This window comes from Kogia breviceps, chromosome 18, assembly GCF_026419965.1.
Source record: "Kogia breviceps isolate mKogBre1 chromosome 18, mKogBre1 haplotype 1, whole genome shotgun sequence".
Classification (NCBI taxonomy): Eukaryota; Metazoa; Chordata; class Mammalia; order Artiodactyla; family Physeteridae; genus Kogia; species Kogia breviceps.
This window is the reverse complement of record NC_081327.1, coordinates 16532967-16547514: the sequence shown is the minus strand read 5'-3', so window position 1 is coordinate 16547514 and position 14548 is coordinate 16532967. Positions and strand designations below refer to the sequence as shown.

Genomic DNA, 14548 nt, shown 5'->3' with positions numbered 1-14548 from the left:
TGTTTTTCTCTTTCTGACTTACTTCACTCTGTATGGCAGACTCTACGTCCATCCCCCTCACTACAAATAACTCAATTTCATTTCTTTTTATGGCTGAGTAATATTCCATTGTATACATGTGCCACAACTTCTTTATCCAGTCATCTGTTGATGGACACTTAGGTTGCTTCCATGTCCTGGCTATTGTAAATAGAGCTGCAATGAACATTTTCGTACATGACTCTCTTTGAATTATGGTTTTCTCAGGGTATATGCCCAGTAGTGGGATTGCTGGGTCGTATGGTAGTTCTATTTGTAGTTTTTTAAGGAACCTCCATACTGTTCTCCATAGCGGCTGTATCAATTTACATTCCCACCAACAGTGCAAGAGGGTTCCCTTTTCTCCACACCCTCTCCAGCATTTATTGTTTGTAGATTTTTTGATGATGGCCATTCTGACTGATGTGAGATGATATCTCATTGTAGTTTTGATTTGCATTTCTCTAATGATTAATGATGTTGAGCATTCTTTCATGTGTTTGTTGGCAATCTGTATAAATTCTTTGGAGACATGTCTATTTGGGTCTTCTGCCTATTTTTGGATTGGGCTGTTTGTTTTTTTGATATTGAGCTTCACGGGCTGCTTATAAATTTTGGAGATTAATCCTTTGTCAGTTGCTTCATTTGCGACTATTTTCTCCCATTCTGAGGGTTGCCTTTTCGTCTTGTTTATGATTTCCTTTTCTGTGCAAAAGCTTTTAAGTTTCATTAGGTCACATTTGTTTATTTTTGTTTTTATTTCCATTTCTTTAGGAGGTGGGTCAAAAAGGATCTTGCTCTGATTTATGTCATAGAGCGTCTGCTTATGTTTTCCTCTAAGAGTTTGATAGTGTCTAGTCTTACATTTATGTCTTTAATCCATTTTGAGTTTATTTTTGTGTATGGTGTTAGGGAGTGTTCTAATTTCATTCTTTTACATGTAGCTGTCCAGTTTTCCCAGCACCACGTATTGAAGAGGCTGTCTTTTCTCCATTGTATATTCTTGACTCCTTCATCAAAGATAAGGTGACCATATGTGCGTGGGTTTATCTCTGGGCTTTCTATCCTGTTCCATTGATCTATATTTCTGTTTTGGTGCCAGTACCATACTGTCTTGATTACTGTAGCTTTGTAGTATAGTCTGAAATCAGGGAGCCTGATTCCTCCAGCTCCATTTTTCATTCTCAAGATTGCTTTGGCTATTTGGGGTTTTTTGTGTTTCCATACAAATTGTGAAATTTTTTGTTCTAGTTCTGTGAAAAACGCCATTGGTAGTTTGATAGGGATTGCATTGAATCTGTAGATTGCTTGGGTAGTATAGTCATTTTCACAATGTTGATTCTTCCAATCCAAGAACATGATATATCTCTCCATCTATTTGTATCATCTTTAATTTCTTTCATCAGTGTATTATAATTTTCTGCATACAGGTCTTTTGTCTCCTTAGGTAGGTTTATTCCTAGGTATTTTATTCTTTTTGTTGCAGTGGTAAATGGGAGTGTTTTCTTAATTTCACTTTCAGATTTTTCATCATTAGTGTATAGGAATGCAAGAGATTTCTGTGCATTAATTTTGTATCCTGCTACTTTACCAAATTCATTGATTAGCTCTAGTAGTTTTCTGGTAGCATCTTTAGGATTCTCTATGTATAGTATCATGTCATGTGCAAACAGTGACAGCTTTACTTCTTCTTTTCCGATTTGGATTCCTTTTATTTCTTTTTCTTCTCTGATTGCTGTGGCTAAAACTTCCAAAACAATGTTGAATAATAGTGGTGAGAGTGGCAACCTTGTCTTGTTCCTGATCTTAATAGAAATGGTTTCCGTTTTTCACCATTGAGGACGATGTTGGCTGTGGGCTTGTCCCTACTTTCTGGAGGATTTTCGTCATAAATGTATGTTGAATTTTGTCGAAAGCTTTTTCTGCATCTATTGGGATGATCATATGGTTTTTATTCTTCAATTTGTTAATGTAGTGTATCACATTGATTAATTTGCGTATATTGATGAATCCTTGCATTCCTGGGATAAACCCCACTTGATCATGGTGTATGATCCTTTTAATGTGCTGTTGGATTCTGTTTGCTAGTATTTTGTTGAGGATTTTTGCATCTATGTTCATCAGTGATATTGACCTGTAGTTTTCTTTCTCTGTGACGTCTTTGTCTGGTTTTGGTATCAGGGTGATGGTGGCTAACATAATGTTTTTAAGGTTCATATATGTTATAGCATGTATTAGAATTTCATTCCTTTTTATGACTGAACAATATTCCATTGAATGTATATACCACATTTTGTTTCTCTGTTTATCTGTTGAGGAACATGAGTTGCTTCTGTCTTTTAGCTGTTATGAATAATGCTGCAGTGAACACTGGTGTACAAATATCTGTTCAATTCCCTGCTTTCAATTCTTTTGGCTATATATCTAGAAGAGGAATTTCTGGATTGTGTGGTAATATTATGTAAAGCTTTTTTGAGAAACTGGCACCTTACATTTTAATCTTGCACTGGGCCCTGCAAATTATATAGCTGGTCTTACTAGAGAAGTTTGAAAACTCATAATCTCAACTGATTTTGAAGCTTGCAAGGAATAAACACAAGTACTTTGTTATAACTTTTTTGCATCAGTTGTCAAACATAATTTAGAAAACTCAAGAGGAGAAGGAAAATCTATTGTATTTACCCATACTTTTGCTTACCATGTTCTGTTTTCTGATATTCCAAGTTTCCTTCTTTCACCATTTTCTTTCTGTTTAGAAAGATTTCCTTTAGCTATTCTTTTAGGGTAGGTCTGAGGGCAACAAATTCTCTTTGTTTTCCTTCATCTGAAAATGTCTTGATTCCTCCTTCAATCCTGAAGGATATTTTTTGCTGGATATAGAAATCTGGGCTGATGGTTCTTTTCTTTTGTCATTTGAAAACTGTCATATCACTTTTTTCTGACCACCATGGTTTCTGATGAAGAATACACTGCTGTTCAAATAGTTTTTTCCCTATAAGTAAGGTGTCATTTCTCTTTCGTTGCTTTCAAGATTTTTTTCTTTTTCTCTACTTTTCAAAAGTTTAATTACAATATGTCTGTGTATAGATTTCTTTGGGTTTATCCTACCTGGGCTTCACTCAGCTCTTTGAATCTGTCCTTTGCCAAATTTGGTAAAATTCTAGACAATTTCTTTGATTATTTTTTCAGCTCTATGTTATTTCTCCTTTTCTTCTGATATGCTGATGACCCAAATGTTAGGTATTTTGTTATAGTCTCACAGGTTTCTGAGGCTCTGGTTTTTTTCAGTCTAGTTTTTGGATTGGTTAATTTATATTGTCTGTCTTCATATTTACTGATTATTTCCTCTATGTTCTCCATTGAGGGTTTTTGTTGGTGTTTTTCAGTTCTCAAATTTCCATTTGGTCATTCTTTATACCTTCTATTTCTTTGCTGAGGCTTTCAATCTTTTTGTTTATTTCAAGCACGATTATAATTGTCCATCAAAGCATTTTTGTGATGGCAGCTTAAAAATCCTTGTCATATAATTCTAACATCTGTGTCATCTCAGTATTGGCGTCTGTTGACTCTCTTTCCCATTCATGTTGAGATTTTCCTGGCTTTTAGTATGATGAGTGAATTTCAGTTGCATCCTGGGCATTTTGAGTATTGTATTATGAGACTCTAAGTCTTACTTAAATCTTCTGTTTTAGCAGTCTACCTCATTAGAGCCTGGCAAGGGTGGCAGTCTAGACTCTAGACTTTGCTGGCAGTGGTGGTGATGGGATTGCAGTTTTTCCCAAGATTTTTGACTAGAGTAAGGCAGGCATTGTGTAAAGGTTTTCTGTCTTAATAGGCTATCCCTTTGGCTAGGGAGAACAGGTTTTTCTTGGGAGCTTTTTATCCAGTCCTTATTGTTTTGGGGGTTGCAGCCTTTCCTGGTACCCAGTCCAGGATATAAGAAACAAAAAGAAAACTACAGGGACTCAACAGCATGCCATCCTTGAGTCCCAAGATCCTTAGCTGGTCTGCCTTCTCTTCTCCACCTTTTGCAGTCTTCTATTTGCTTTATAAATGCCCAGGTTGTTAGCTGTACTTTTTTGTTTTTATAAATTTATTTATTTAATTTATTTATTTTTGGCTGCATTGGGTCTTCGTTGCTGCGTGCAGGCTTTCTCTAGTTGCAGAGAGCAGGGGCTACTCTTTGTTGCAGTGCGTGGGCTTCTCATTGCGGTGGCTTCTCTTGTTGCAGAGCTGGGCTCTAGGCACGCGGACTTCAGTAGTTGTGGCACGCGGGCTCAGTAGTTGTGGCACACGGGCTCAGTAGTTGTGGCACACAGGCTGAGTTGCTCTGCAGGGTTGCTCTGAGGCATGTGGGATCTTCCCGGACCAGGGCTCAAACCTGTGTGCCCTGCATTGGCAGGCGGATTCTTAACCACTGTGCCACCAGGGAAGCCCCTGTTAGCTGTACTTAACAGGAGGAAAGGGGAGCAGTACCTTGACTCCATCTTGTCCAGAACGCTTTCCTCAAACTTTTGTACTAAGTAAAATGGTCTTTTATGATATGTGGAGTTTATCTGAAATGAGAGCCGCATCCTGGAAAAGAGAGAGAGCTTTGGTTTAAACCTCAGTGACAGTCTCTGGATTCAGAGGAGGGCTTGTTATTCACCTCCAGTATATGCTGGGATGGTTCTTGCCCCACCAGGCACTGGGATTTGGACATTTTAAGCCTGGACAGCCGTGGGAAGCTGACGTTTCTTCTCCTTTGATCCTACTCAGTTTGTTAGCTTCAAAGAACTAAAAGAGTCTAAAACTCTGACTTGAGCTCTAGAAAACAGTCTTGTTCAACCTTTTCTTCATTTAGATGAATTGATATTATAATCCAGGCTACTCAGAGATGCTCAATTATGTTTATAAGTTTGCTTGAAAACTCTATTTGTAACAGGAGATGACAGTCACAGGGAAGATACTTTGAAGATCATAACAAAACAAAGAAAAGCAAAATTCTGACAATTCTTTTCTCTAAAAAAATAAGACATTTAAAAATTGAGAATGAATAACCCCAAACTTTATTAATTAAATGCCCAATATTAAAATATGCTTTAGGGACTTCCCTGGTAGCACAGTGGTTGAGAGGTCTGCCTGCCAATGCAGGGGACACAGGTTCGTGCCCCGGTCCGGGAAGATCCCACAGGCCGCGGAGCGGCTGGGCCTGTGAGCCATGGCCGCTGAGCCTGCACATCCGGAGCCTGTACTCCGCAATGGGAGAGGCCACAACAGTGAGAGGACTGTGTACCACAAAAAAAAAAAAAAAAAAAAAAAAAGCTTTAGTGACTCTGAAGACATATAAGGAGAGAGGAAAAGGAAAAAAGAGAGCATTGGGGGTGAGGAGAAGTAGGGGCAGTGAGTGAGAGAGGGGTGGGAGAGGAGGGTGGGTGGAAAGGAACCATGCGCCCATGTCTGGGAGAGAAACGAGGAGGGAGGGAGATCAGGAGAGACCCACTTTAAACCTGAAAGGCTGTTAGTCCATTAACTATCACTGACAACTTTTCCAGCTGCTCTTTTTCCTCAAGCCTCAAGTAGCTCTGAAGAGGGCAGTGGTTCTCAGCCAGGGGCAATTTTGTCCCCCAGTGGACATTTGGCAATGTCTGGGGACATTTTTTGGTTGTCACAGCAACCAAAAGTAGAGTGAGTAGAGCCCAGGGATGTTGCTAAACATCCTACAATGCATAGGACAGCCCCCTACCACAAAGAATTGTCCAGCAAAAAAAAGTCAATATTGCCATTATTGGGACTTCCTGGAACAGTTTGACATAGCCAGAGTAATTAATTTTTAGTAATTAATATTTAGTAATTAATATTTAGCAATAAATATTAGACCATTTAGGCAGTGATCAAAGGAATGCTGTCCATTAGGTCACAGCGGATCAGCTCCAATGCCCCCTCTACTCACCTCCCCTTTAGTGTGTCCTCGGATCCTCCACGAGTGATGTACTAATGTGTGCACCCTTCCATATATGTTTCAGAGCACACACCAATGCAATCTCAAACTGCTGTTTTACCTTCAGTGGCCATTTCCTGTGTACAAGCTCTTGGGATAAAACCTTAAAAATATGGAACGTCCATACAGGAGAGTTTCGAAACCGTGGAGCCTGTGTGACTCTGATGCAGGGTCATGAAGGTTCTGTGAGCTCCTGCCACTTTGCCAGAGACAGTGAGTAATTAAGTGTTGAAGGATTCCACACCCGTGGGAGTGCTGGGGTAGAGTTCCTCACGTCCCATTCATGTGGACTTTCCTTAGTATAAAGAGGTGATTTCCAATGATGTCAGTGGTGAGGGGGGATTTATTTTCCACAAGAACAGAAAAGCCAAGAGGGAGATTCATACGCACAAGTTTGCAAAGGATGGAAACTCAGTTTGATACAGCTTAAGCAACAAGATAAATCTGTAACTTATTTTTTTTCAAATCTATTTTTTTGTTTTCCTTTTCTTTTTAACATCTTTATTGGAGTATAATTGCTTTACAGTGGTGTGTTCGTTTCTGCTGCATAACAAAGTGAATCAGCTATACATAAACACATATCCCCATATCCCCTCCCTCTTGCATCGCCCTCCCTCCCACCCTCCCTCTCCCACCCCTCTAGGTGGTCACAAAGCACCGAGCGGATCTCCCTGTGCTATGTGGCTGCTTCCCACTAGCTATCTATTTTACGTTTGGTAGTGAGACCAGCTCACTTCATCCAGGAGCTGGTCTCCCTTCAGGAGGGCCGTGTCCAGAGAGACAATGCTCTCAGGAAGCCAACCCTTCCGCTCTATCCTTCAGCTCAGCTTCTCTCTTGTGTTGACCTTTCTCCTCAAGGAGGCAAAGATGGCCTCTGGTGGTCCAGGCCAACAAAGGTTCTGGCCACTGGCAATCCTAGAGAAAGAGAAAGCCTCTTTCTGGTGGTGCCCGCACAAGTCCCAGGGAAGAGCCTCATTGGCTCAGCTGGGGACACATGCCCATCTCTGAACCAGCCCCTTTAGCAGGGGATGAAAGGCTCTGATTGGCCACGCCTGAGGGACTTGCCCATCCTTAGAGCTGGAGGGCAGAGTCGGTACCCTCTGAACCAGAGGCACTGAGAATATGTGAGGGGTGTTTCTGCATGGGACATTGGAGAGCTGTTTCCAGATGAAGGGGCATGGATGTGGCCAGGAGCAATGCCAGGACACAGCCAGGGGCAGCTGGCCCCAGTGAGAGCTGTGACTGCTCCTGACACCCAGGAACCAAATGTTATCACTACACTCCGCAGTCCTCGCGAGGAGTGGGGCTTGCTCTGTGTGTCAAGGGGAGTACCCAGCCAATATGCACGTAGTCAGGGCCTGGCTTGAGAAACGTCTCCCTCTTCAGAAGCGGCCTCTGTGTAAGTCAGACCCCGCTGTGAGGTGCCCCACCAGCTTCTGTCCTTGGCATTGCAGGTGTCAGAGTTGTGTATAGTCAGTCCGTCATCACTATTTGCCGACTCTGTGTTTGTGAATTTACCTACCGGGTAAAATTTATTTGTAAGCGTAAAATCAATACTCGTGGCACTTTTGCAGCCACCCATGGATACATGCGGAGCGGCAACAAGCTTGCCACGTGCACACGGTCCCAGCTGAGGCTGAACAAGGCGACCCTCCGCTTTCTTCTTTCAGTTCTCTTATCATAAGGTGTCCTTGCTGTGATCTATTTAGCCCCACTTTTTTGCATTTTGTGCGTTTTGCTGATGATTTTGCCGTTTAAAGGGGCCCCCCCAGCATAGTGCTGAAGTGCTGTCTAGTGTCCTAACTGCAAGAAGCCTGTGATGTGCCTTACAGGGAAAACACATGTTAGAAAGGCTTCGTTCAGACATGAGTTATAATGCTGATGGCCATGAAATCAATGTTAATAAATAAGAAATATGTATCAACTAAAGTGTCGTTAAACAGAAACTGACAGAAAACAAGGTTATGTACTGATGGGTTAATGAAAATGTTGTAACCAGAGGCTCACAGGAACCTAACCCTCTGCATTTCCCCTAAGACCAATCATCACTCATTGAGTGTTTGTGATGACTCTGTAGAACGCAACTACCATGAATATCGAGCCTCAACTGTAATCGATTGGGGGTTGTTGAGTCACACCCGGAAGGGGTTTGAGTGCCCTCAGAGTGAGCCATGGTGGCACGTCACCGACGCACCCACAGCCTGCTCTGGCCTCACCAGAGGAGGAAACGGTTGGTTGAGGAAGGAGACCCCCTGAGACTCTCTCATTTTGTGTTCCAGCCTCTCTGCTTGTGTCTGGAGGGTTCGACAAGACTGTGGCTATTTGGGATGTAGGAGAAGGCTACCGGAAGCTCTCCTTGAAGGTACCAATGCCAGCATCAGATAGAAGATCTGAGCTTCATTCTTCATTTCACGCTGGGTGCTGGGTGCTGGGGATACAACAGTGAGACAGACCTAAATGTTCGCAATGGAGCTGACACCTCTGTGGGCGAAGGTCAGACAAGAAACCAACAAAGAAATCCTCAATAGTGATGAGTGACACAGAGTAGCCACAACAGGGTGATATGATAGAAACAGACTCCAGGGACTAATCCACAGTGGGAGGGCCTCTTCGGCAAGGTGGCATTTGAGCTGAGAACTGGATGGCAAAGAAAGACTGGATGAGGGAGGATCTCGGGGAAGGGCGTTCCGGGGGAAGAGGGGGTGGCAAATGCAAAAACTCCGAGGAGGGGCAGTGTCTATGAAGGTTGAATGCCATCATGAGGCATGCATAGAAAGCTGTGGGGCTTCGGAATGGGGGGTGTCAATGGTGGGTGAGTACTTTTGGCTGCAGGTTAGAGGAGACTCAACTTAAAGCGGCTGTATGGTAAGGAGATGGATTGTGCAACACGACGAGAACCCAAAGGTTAGGCAGTCCCAGGATTGGCTGCTTCAGTGCCTCTGTTCCAGGTGCCCCCACCCCAAGACTTCTGCATACCCCTTGATCTTGTGATCTCATGGCCGCCTTTGGCTGTGAATGCTTGCATTCATGACTCTTGGTTTCTCTATTTCCCGTGACCCCAATGTGGACTGTGTCCCCTTGATCACCACAACATTCAGGATCCCAAAGCTGTTCTATCTGACCCTCTTCTCTGTGGGTTTGGAGAGGCAAAAGGGGAGTTTACATCATAGCACGTGAATGGCTTAAAACTGAATGTTCAACCTCACTGTGGTTAAAAGTCCCTTTGTGTTCCCATCAGGCCATTCTATCCTCCCTTCTCCTCTCCTCTCTCTATTCTTCCACCCTCCAATTCCTGTCCTTTTGTTATGCACAGCAGTTTAACCTCGCTGTTGCTCCCTTCCCTCATACCACCCCTCCCCATTCACCTCTTTCCATTAGGGGAAGGCCAAAGAATGAGACAGAGGCTGACACAGAGCTCTGACATCATTAAGTGTTTGAACCAGCAAGTATTTATCTCCTCTAAACTCCTTTTACCCCAGGAAAATAACCTCCCTTTATTTAGGCCATAGTGGGTAGGTTTGCAGTTACTTGAAGCCAAAAGCTCCCTCACCAATAGGATCGCTAAGTGATATTTCCTAGAACAAAGAATATGTAAACAAAAACCTGCAAGTGGTGCTCTGGGACCAGCTGGGAAAATATATTTTTTTTTTCCCATTGTGCCAAGCACCAGAGTGCTATTTTTAAAAACTCATATGGTGCTGTGATATATACATGAATCCCAAGCTTTTACACTTTGTACTCCACTTTAAATATCATGGGTGAAACCAGGGAAGCACAATTAATTGCTCTTAAAAGTAAGCAACGGTGGATTCTTGACTTTGTTTTTTTGGTTTTTGTTGTTCTTTCAAAGGTTTTTTTTTTCTAGGTCCCCTTAAAATTCTACTTTTCTTCAGGGCCATAATGACTGGGTGATGGATGTTGCCATTAGCAACAACAAGAAATGGATCCTGTCTGCTTCAAAGGTAAAAGTGGCCAACCTTTGAGTGACTTAAAATCTCTATCACATTTGTGAGAATTGGTGTTAGCAGAAGTGCATTGTCAAGTAAAATTCCTCAGTCTGAAGGACTGAGCAGCTCAGTCTGAAGGCTACACCTGGCCAGGCCGACCCCATCCAGGAAGCGGGAACGTGGGAAGTGAGTCCTTTGCTCATATGGGAAGTTGCCAGGTATTTCTTTGCACAGTTGTCATTTGAACTTCATTGGAGCAAGGGCCTGTCCAGACTGGTAAGTGATGGAACCGACAGGGGGCCTTGGAGGGAAAAGGCAAGCAGACAACCCCGAGGTTCCAGGTGGGTCTTCCCTCGCTACTCACTGCATCCTGGGATTCCCGTGCCAATGGCACGTAACAGACAGCCCAGGCTATCCTGAGGGCTGTCCTTCATGAGTGAGCGCCAGAGAAGTGGGGTCCCACCTTGTTGCCCAACCTTTGTTAAAGCCATCTCATTCTCTAGGCTGGGGGTTTCTAGGTGTATAAAAATGTGGGCAAGACTCTGCCTGCCATGATCAACTTCTTAGAGAGCCAATGCAGGATACCGTCACACCTGACCAAAAAAACCCCCATAATATTATAATACATAATAAAAATTATATGCCAATGTGTTGTTGCTTTAGCATAAAAAATATGAAAAATATTGTCAATTATATCTCAGTAAGGCTGGAAAAAAGTAAAAATACAAGACAAACTATCAAAAATGAGTGTTTATTTGAAATTATGTCTTATTTACTTTTCTGTTACATAAATGCTATTATTTAAACAAAACAACAACAGAACTAGTCAATAACAGTGATTAGTAGTAACTGATAGTAGGATAATTAAGCAAATATGGTTAAGAAAAATATATTTTATAATGTTTCGTTCTGTCTTTTGATATAGCAATTTACTTTGACTTAAAAAAAACTTTGTTGGTTATCTAAATTGTATAGGCTATATTATTATATATGTATTAATATTATGTGTATCTTAATATTTATGTATTAAGATACATAAATGTGACTTAAAAAATTGAATATAAATACAATAAGATTGGTTAAACGATACTTTATGTATTGATTTTTAACAGCTTTATGAGATATAATCGACATGTAACATTGTGTAAGTTTAAGGTGTACAAGGTGTTTATTTGATACACTTATATATTGCAAAATGCTTACCACCATAGCCTTAGCCAACACCTCTACTGTGTCATATAATTAGCATTTCTTTTTTGTGGTGAGAACATTTAAGATCGACTCTCTTAGCAAATTTCAAGTGTATTATACAGGATTAATAACTATCCTCGCCATGCTGTACATTAGATCCCCAGAACTTGTTAATCTTATAATTGGAATTTGTACCCTTTGACCCAATATCTCCCCATTTCTCTCAACCCCTAGCCTCTGGTAACCACCACTCTATTCTCTGTTTTTATGAGCTTGTTTTATTTTTAGATTCCACATGTAAGTGAGATCATACAGTATTTGTCTTTTTCTGTCTGACTTATTTCACTTAGCATAATACTCTCAAGGTTCATTCTTGTTGTCACGAATGGCAGGATTTCCTTCTGTCTCATGGCTGAATAATATCCCATTGCATATATATACCACATCTGCTTTATCCATTCATCCACTTATGGATATTTAGGTTGTTTCCATACCTTGGTCATTGTGAGTAATGCTGAAGTGAACATGAGGGTGCAGATATCTCTTTGAGATCCTGCTTTTATTTCTTCTGGATATACACCCAGAACTAGGAATCCTGGATCATATGATAGCTCTATTTCCAATTTTTTGAGACACCTCCAATACTGTTTTCCACAGTGGCTGTACCCACTTACATTCCTACCTACAGTTCACAATGGTTCCCTTCTCTCCACATTCTCGTCAACACTTATCTCTTGTCTTTTTGATGATAGCCATTCTAACAGTGAGGTGATATTTTACTGTGGGTTTGACTTGCATTTTCTTAATGATTAGTGATGTTGAGCACATTTTCATGTACCTGTTGGTCATTTGTATGTCTTTTTTGGAAAAATGTTTATTCACTTCCTCTCTCTTTTGTTGTTGTCGGTATTGAATTCTATGAGTTCTTTATATATTTTGGATATCTGACCCTTATCAGATATATGATTTACAAATATTTTATCTTTATGGTTTCAGGTCTTATGCTTAAATCTTTAATCCATATGAGTTAACTTTTTGTGAGTTGTATAAGATGGGGGTCCAATTTCATTCTTCTCTATGTGGTTATCCAGTTTTCCCAGCACCACTTATTGAAGAGATTTGCCTTTGCCTGTTGAGTATTATTGGCTCCTTTGTCAAATTATTTCACTGTAGGGACTTTTCTGGTGGTCTAGTGGCTAAGACTCTGTGCTCCCCATGCAGGGGACCTGGGTTTGATCCCTGGTCAGGGAACTAGATCCCACACGCTGCAACTAAGAAGTTCGCATGCCTCCCGCATGCCGCAGTGAAGATCCCGTGTGCCGGCACAGCCAAATGAAAGAAAAAAAACGTTAGTTCACTGTATATGTGAGGGTTAATTTCTGGGCTCTCTATTTTTATGCTAGTACCATATTGTTTTGACTACTATAACTTGGTAGTATAGTTTGAAATCAGGAAGTGTGATGCCTCCAGACTTTGTTCTTCTTTCTCATGATTGCTTTGGCTATTTGGGGTGTTTTGTAAGTTCATACAAATTTTAGGATTGTTTTTCAATTTCTGTGAAAAATGCCATTGAGATTTTGATAGGGATTATCCATAGATGGCTTTGGGTAGTATGGATATGTTAACAATATTAATTCTTCTGATCTATAAACATAGAAAGATATCCTATGTTCATGGCCAAGAACACTTAATGTTTTTAAGATGTCATTACTACCCAAAATGATCTACAGATTCAACACAATCCCTATCAAAATACCAATAGCCTTTTTCACAGAAATGGAAAAGTTGATCCTCAAGTTCATATGGAATTGCAAGGGGCCTGAATAGCCAAAACAATCTTGAACAAGAATAAAGTTAGAGAACTCACACTTCCCAATGAAACACTACAAATCTATAATAATGAAAACTGGACAATATAGATCAGTGCAGTAGAATAGAAAGCCTGGAAATAAACCCTCACGTATGTGATCAATTGAGTTTCAACAAGTGTACCACGATCATTCAATGGGGAAAGGACAGTCTTTTAAATAATTGGTGCTGGGAAAATTGGATATCCACATGCAAAAGAGTGAAATTGTACCCTTACCTTATACTGTATACAAACATTAATTCAAAGTGGATCAAAGACCCAAACTTAAGAGCTAAAACTATAAAACTCTTAGAAGAAAACATTGGGGAAAATCTTCAAGACTTTGTCATAGATATGACAACAAAAGCACAGGCAACAACAACAACAGCAAGATAAATTGGGCTTTATCAAATTTAAGAACTTTTGCACATCAAAGGATACTACCAAGAAAGTGAAAAGACAATCTACTGAATGGGAGAAAATATTTGCTAATCAATTATCTTATAAGGGGGTAATAATAAAATACATAAAGAACTCCTAAAACTCAACAACAACAAAAAAACAAACAACCTGATTCAAAAGTGGGCAAAGGACTTAAATAGATACTTCTTCAAAGAAGATATACAAGTAGCCAATAAACACATGGAAATATGCTCAATATCATTAGTCCTTAGGGAAATGCAAATCAAAACCACAGTGAGATACCACTTCACACCTACTAGAAGGGCTATAATTTTTTTTAAAAAAGGAAAGTAACAAGTGTTGACAAGGATATGGAGAAACTGGAAGACTTGTGCATTGCTGATGGGAATGTAAAATGGTATAACTGCTGTGGAAAACAGTTTGGCAGTTTCTCAAAAGGTTAAACATAGAACTACTGTATGACCCAGCGATTCCACTTTTGGGTACATACCCAAAATAATTGAAAGCAGGAACTCTGGGAGTTGCTTGTGCACTCATGTTCATGGCAGCATTATTTACAGTAACTAAAAGGCAGGAGTAATCCAAGTGTCTGCTGACAGATGAATGGATAAACAAAATGTAGTATATCCATACAATGGAATATTATTCGACCATAAAAAGGGAAGACATTCTGACACATGCTACAACATGGTTGAACCTTGAGGAAATTATGCTGAGTGAAATAAGCCTGTCACAAAAGGACAAGTACTGTGTGATTCAACTTATATGAGGTACCTAGAGTAGTCAAATTCATAGAGACCGAAAGCACAATGGTGGTTACCAAGAGCTGGGAGAAGGGGAGATAGGGAGTTATTGTTTAAAGGGTATGTAGTGTTTTGGGGGGAATGATAAAAAGTTTCAGTTATAGATAATGGTGATGATGACACAACATTGTGAGTGTATTTAATGTCATTGAATTATACTTACAAATGGTTAAAATGATAAATATTGTTAAGTATATTTTACCACATTAAAAAATCCAATAACGACATGTTTCTTTCTGTCCCATAATACAGTAGGAGATTTTTACTTTTATGTTTCCCAATAATATTTCTCTAAACTACCTTCAGCCTTTAGGACATCCTTCTTTTCTTTTATGTA

The 14548-nt window shown here is 40.4% G+C and overlaps 1 protein-coding gene across 1 annotated transcript in view; it reads left to right on the top strand.

Moving 5' to 3' along the window:
- The window catches only part of WDR88 (WD repeat domain 88), a 44828-nt gene that overhangs the window by 24638 nt on the left and 5642 nt on the right, over positions 1 to 14548 (top strand). The window contains exons 7-9 of the mRNA XM_059045699.1: positions 6024 to 6211; positions 8278 to 8360; positions 9892 to 9960. Of these exons, the coding sequence (XP_058901682.1) occupies positions 6024 to 6211; positions 8278 to 8360; positions 9892 to 9960 (340 nt within the window). The remainder of the gene's footprint in view (positions 1 to 6023; positions 6212 to 8277; positions 8361 to 9891; positions 9961 to 14548) is intronic.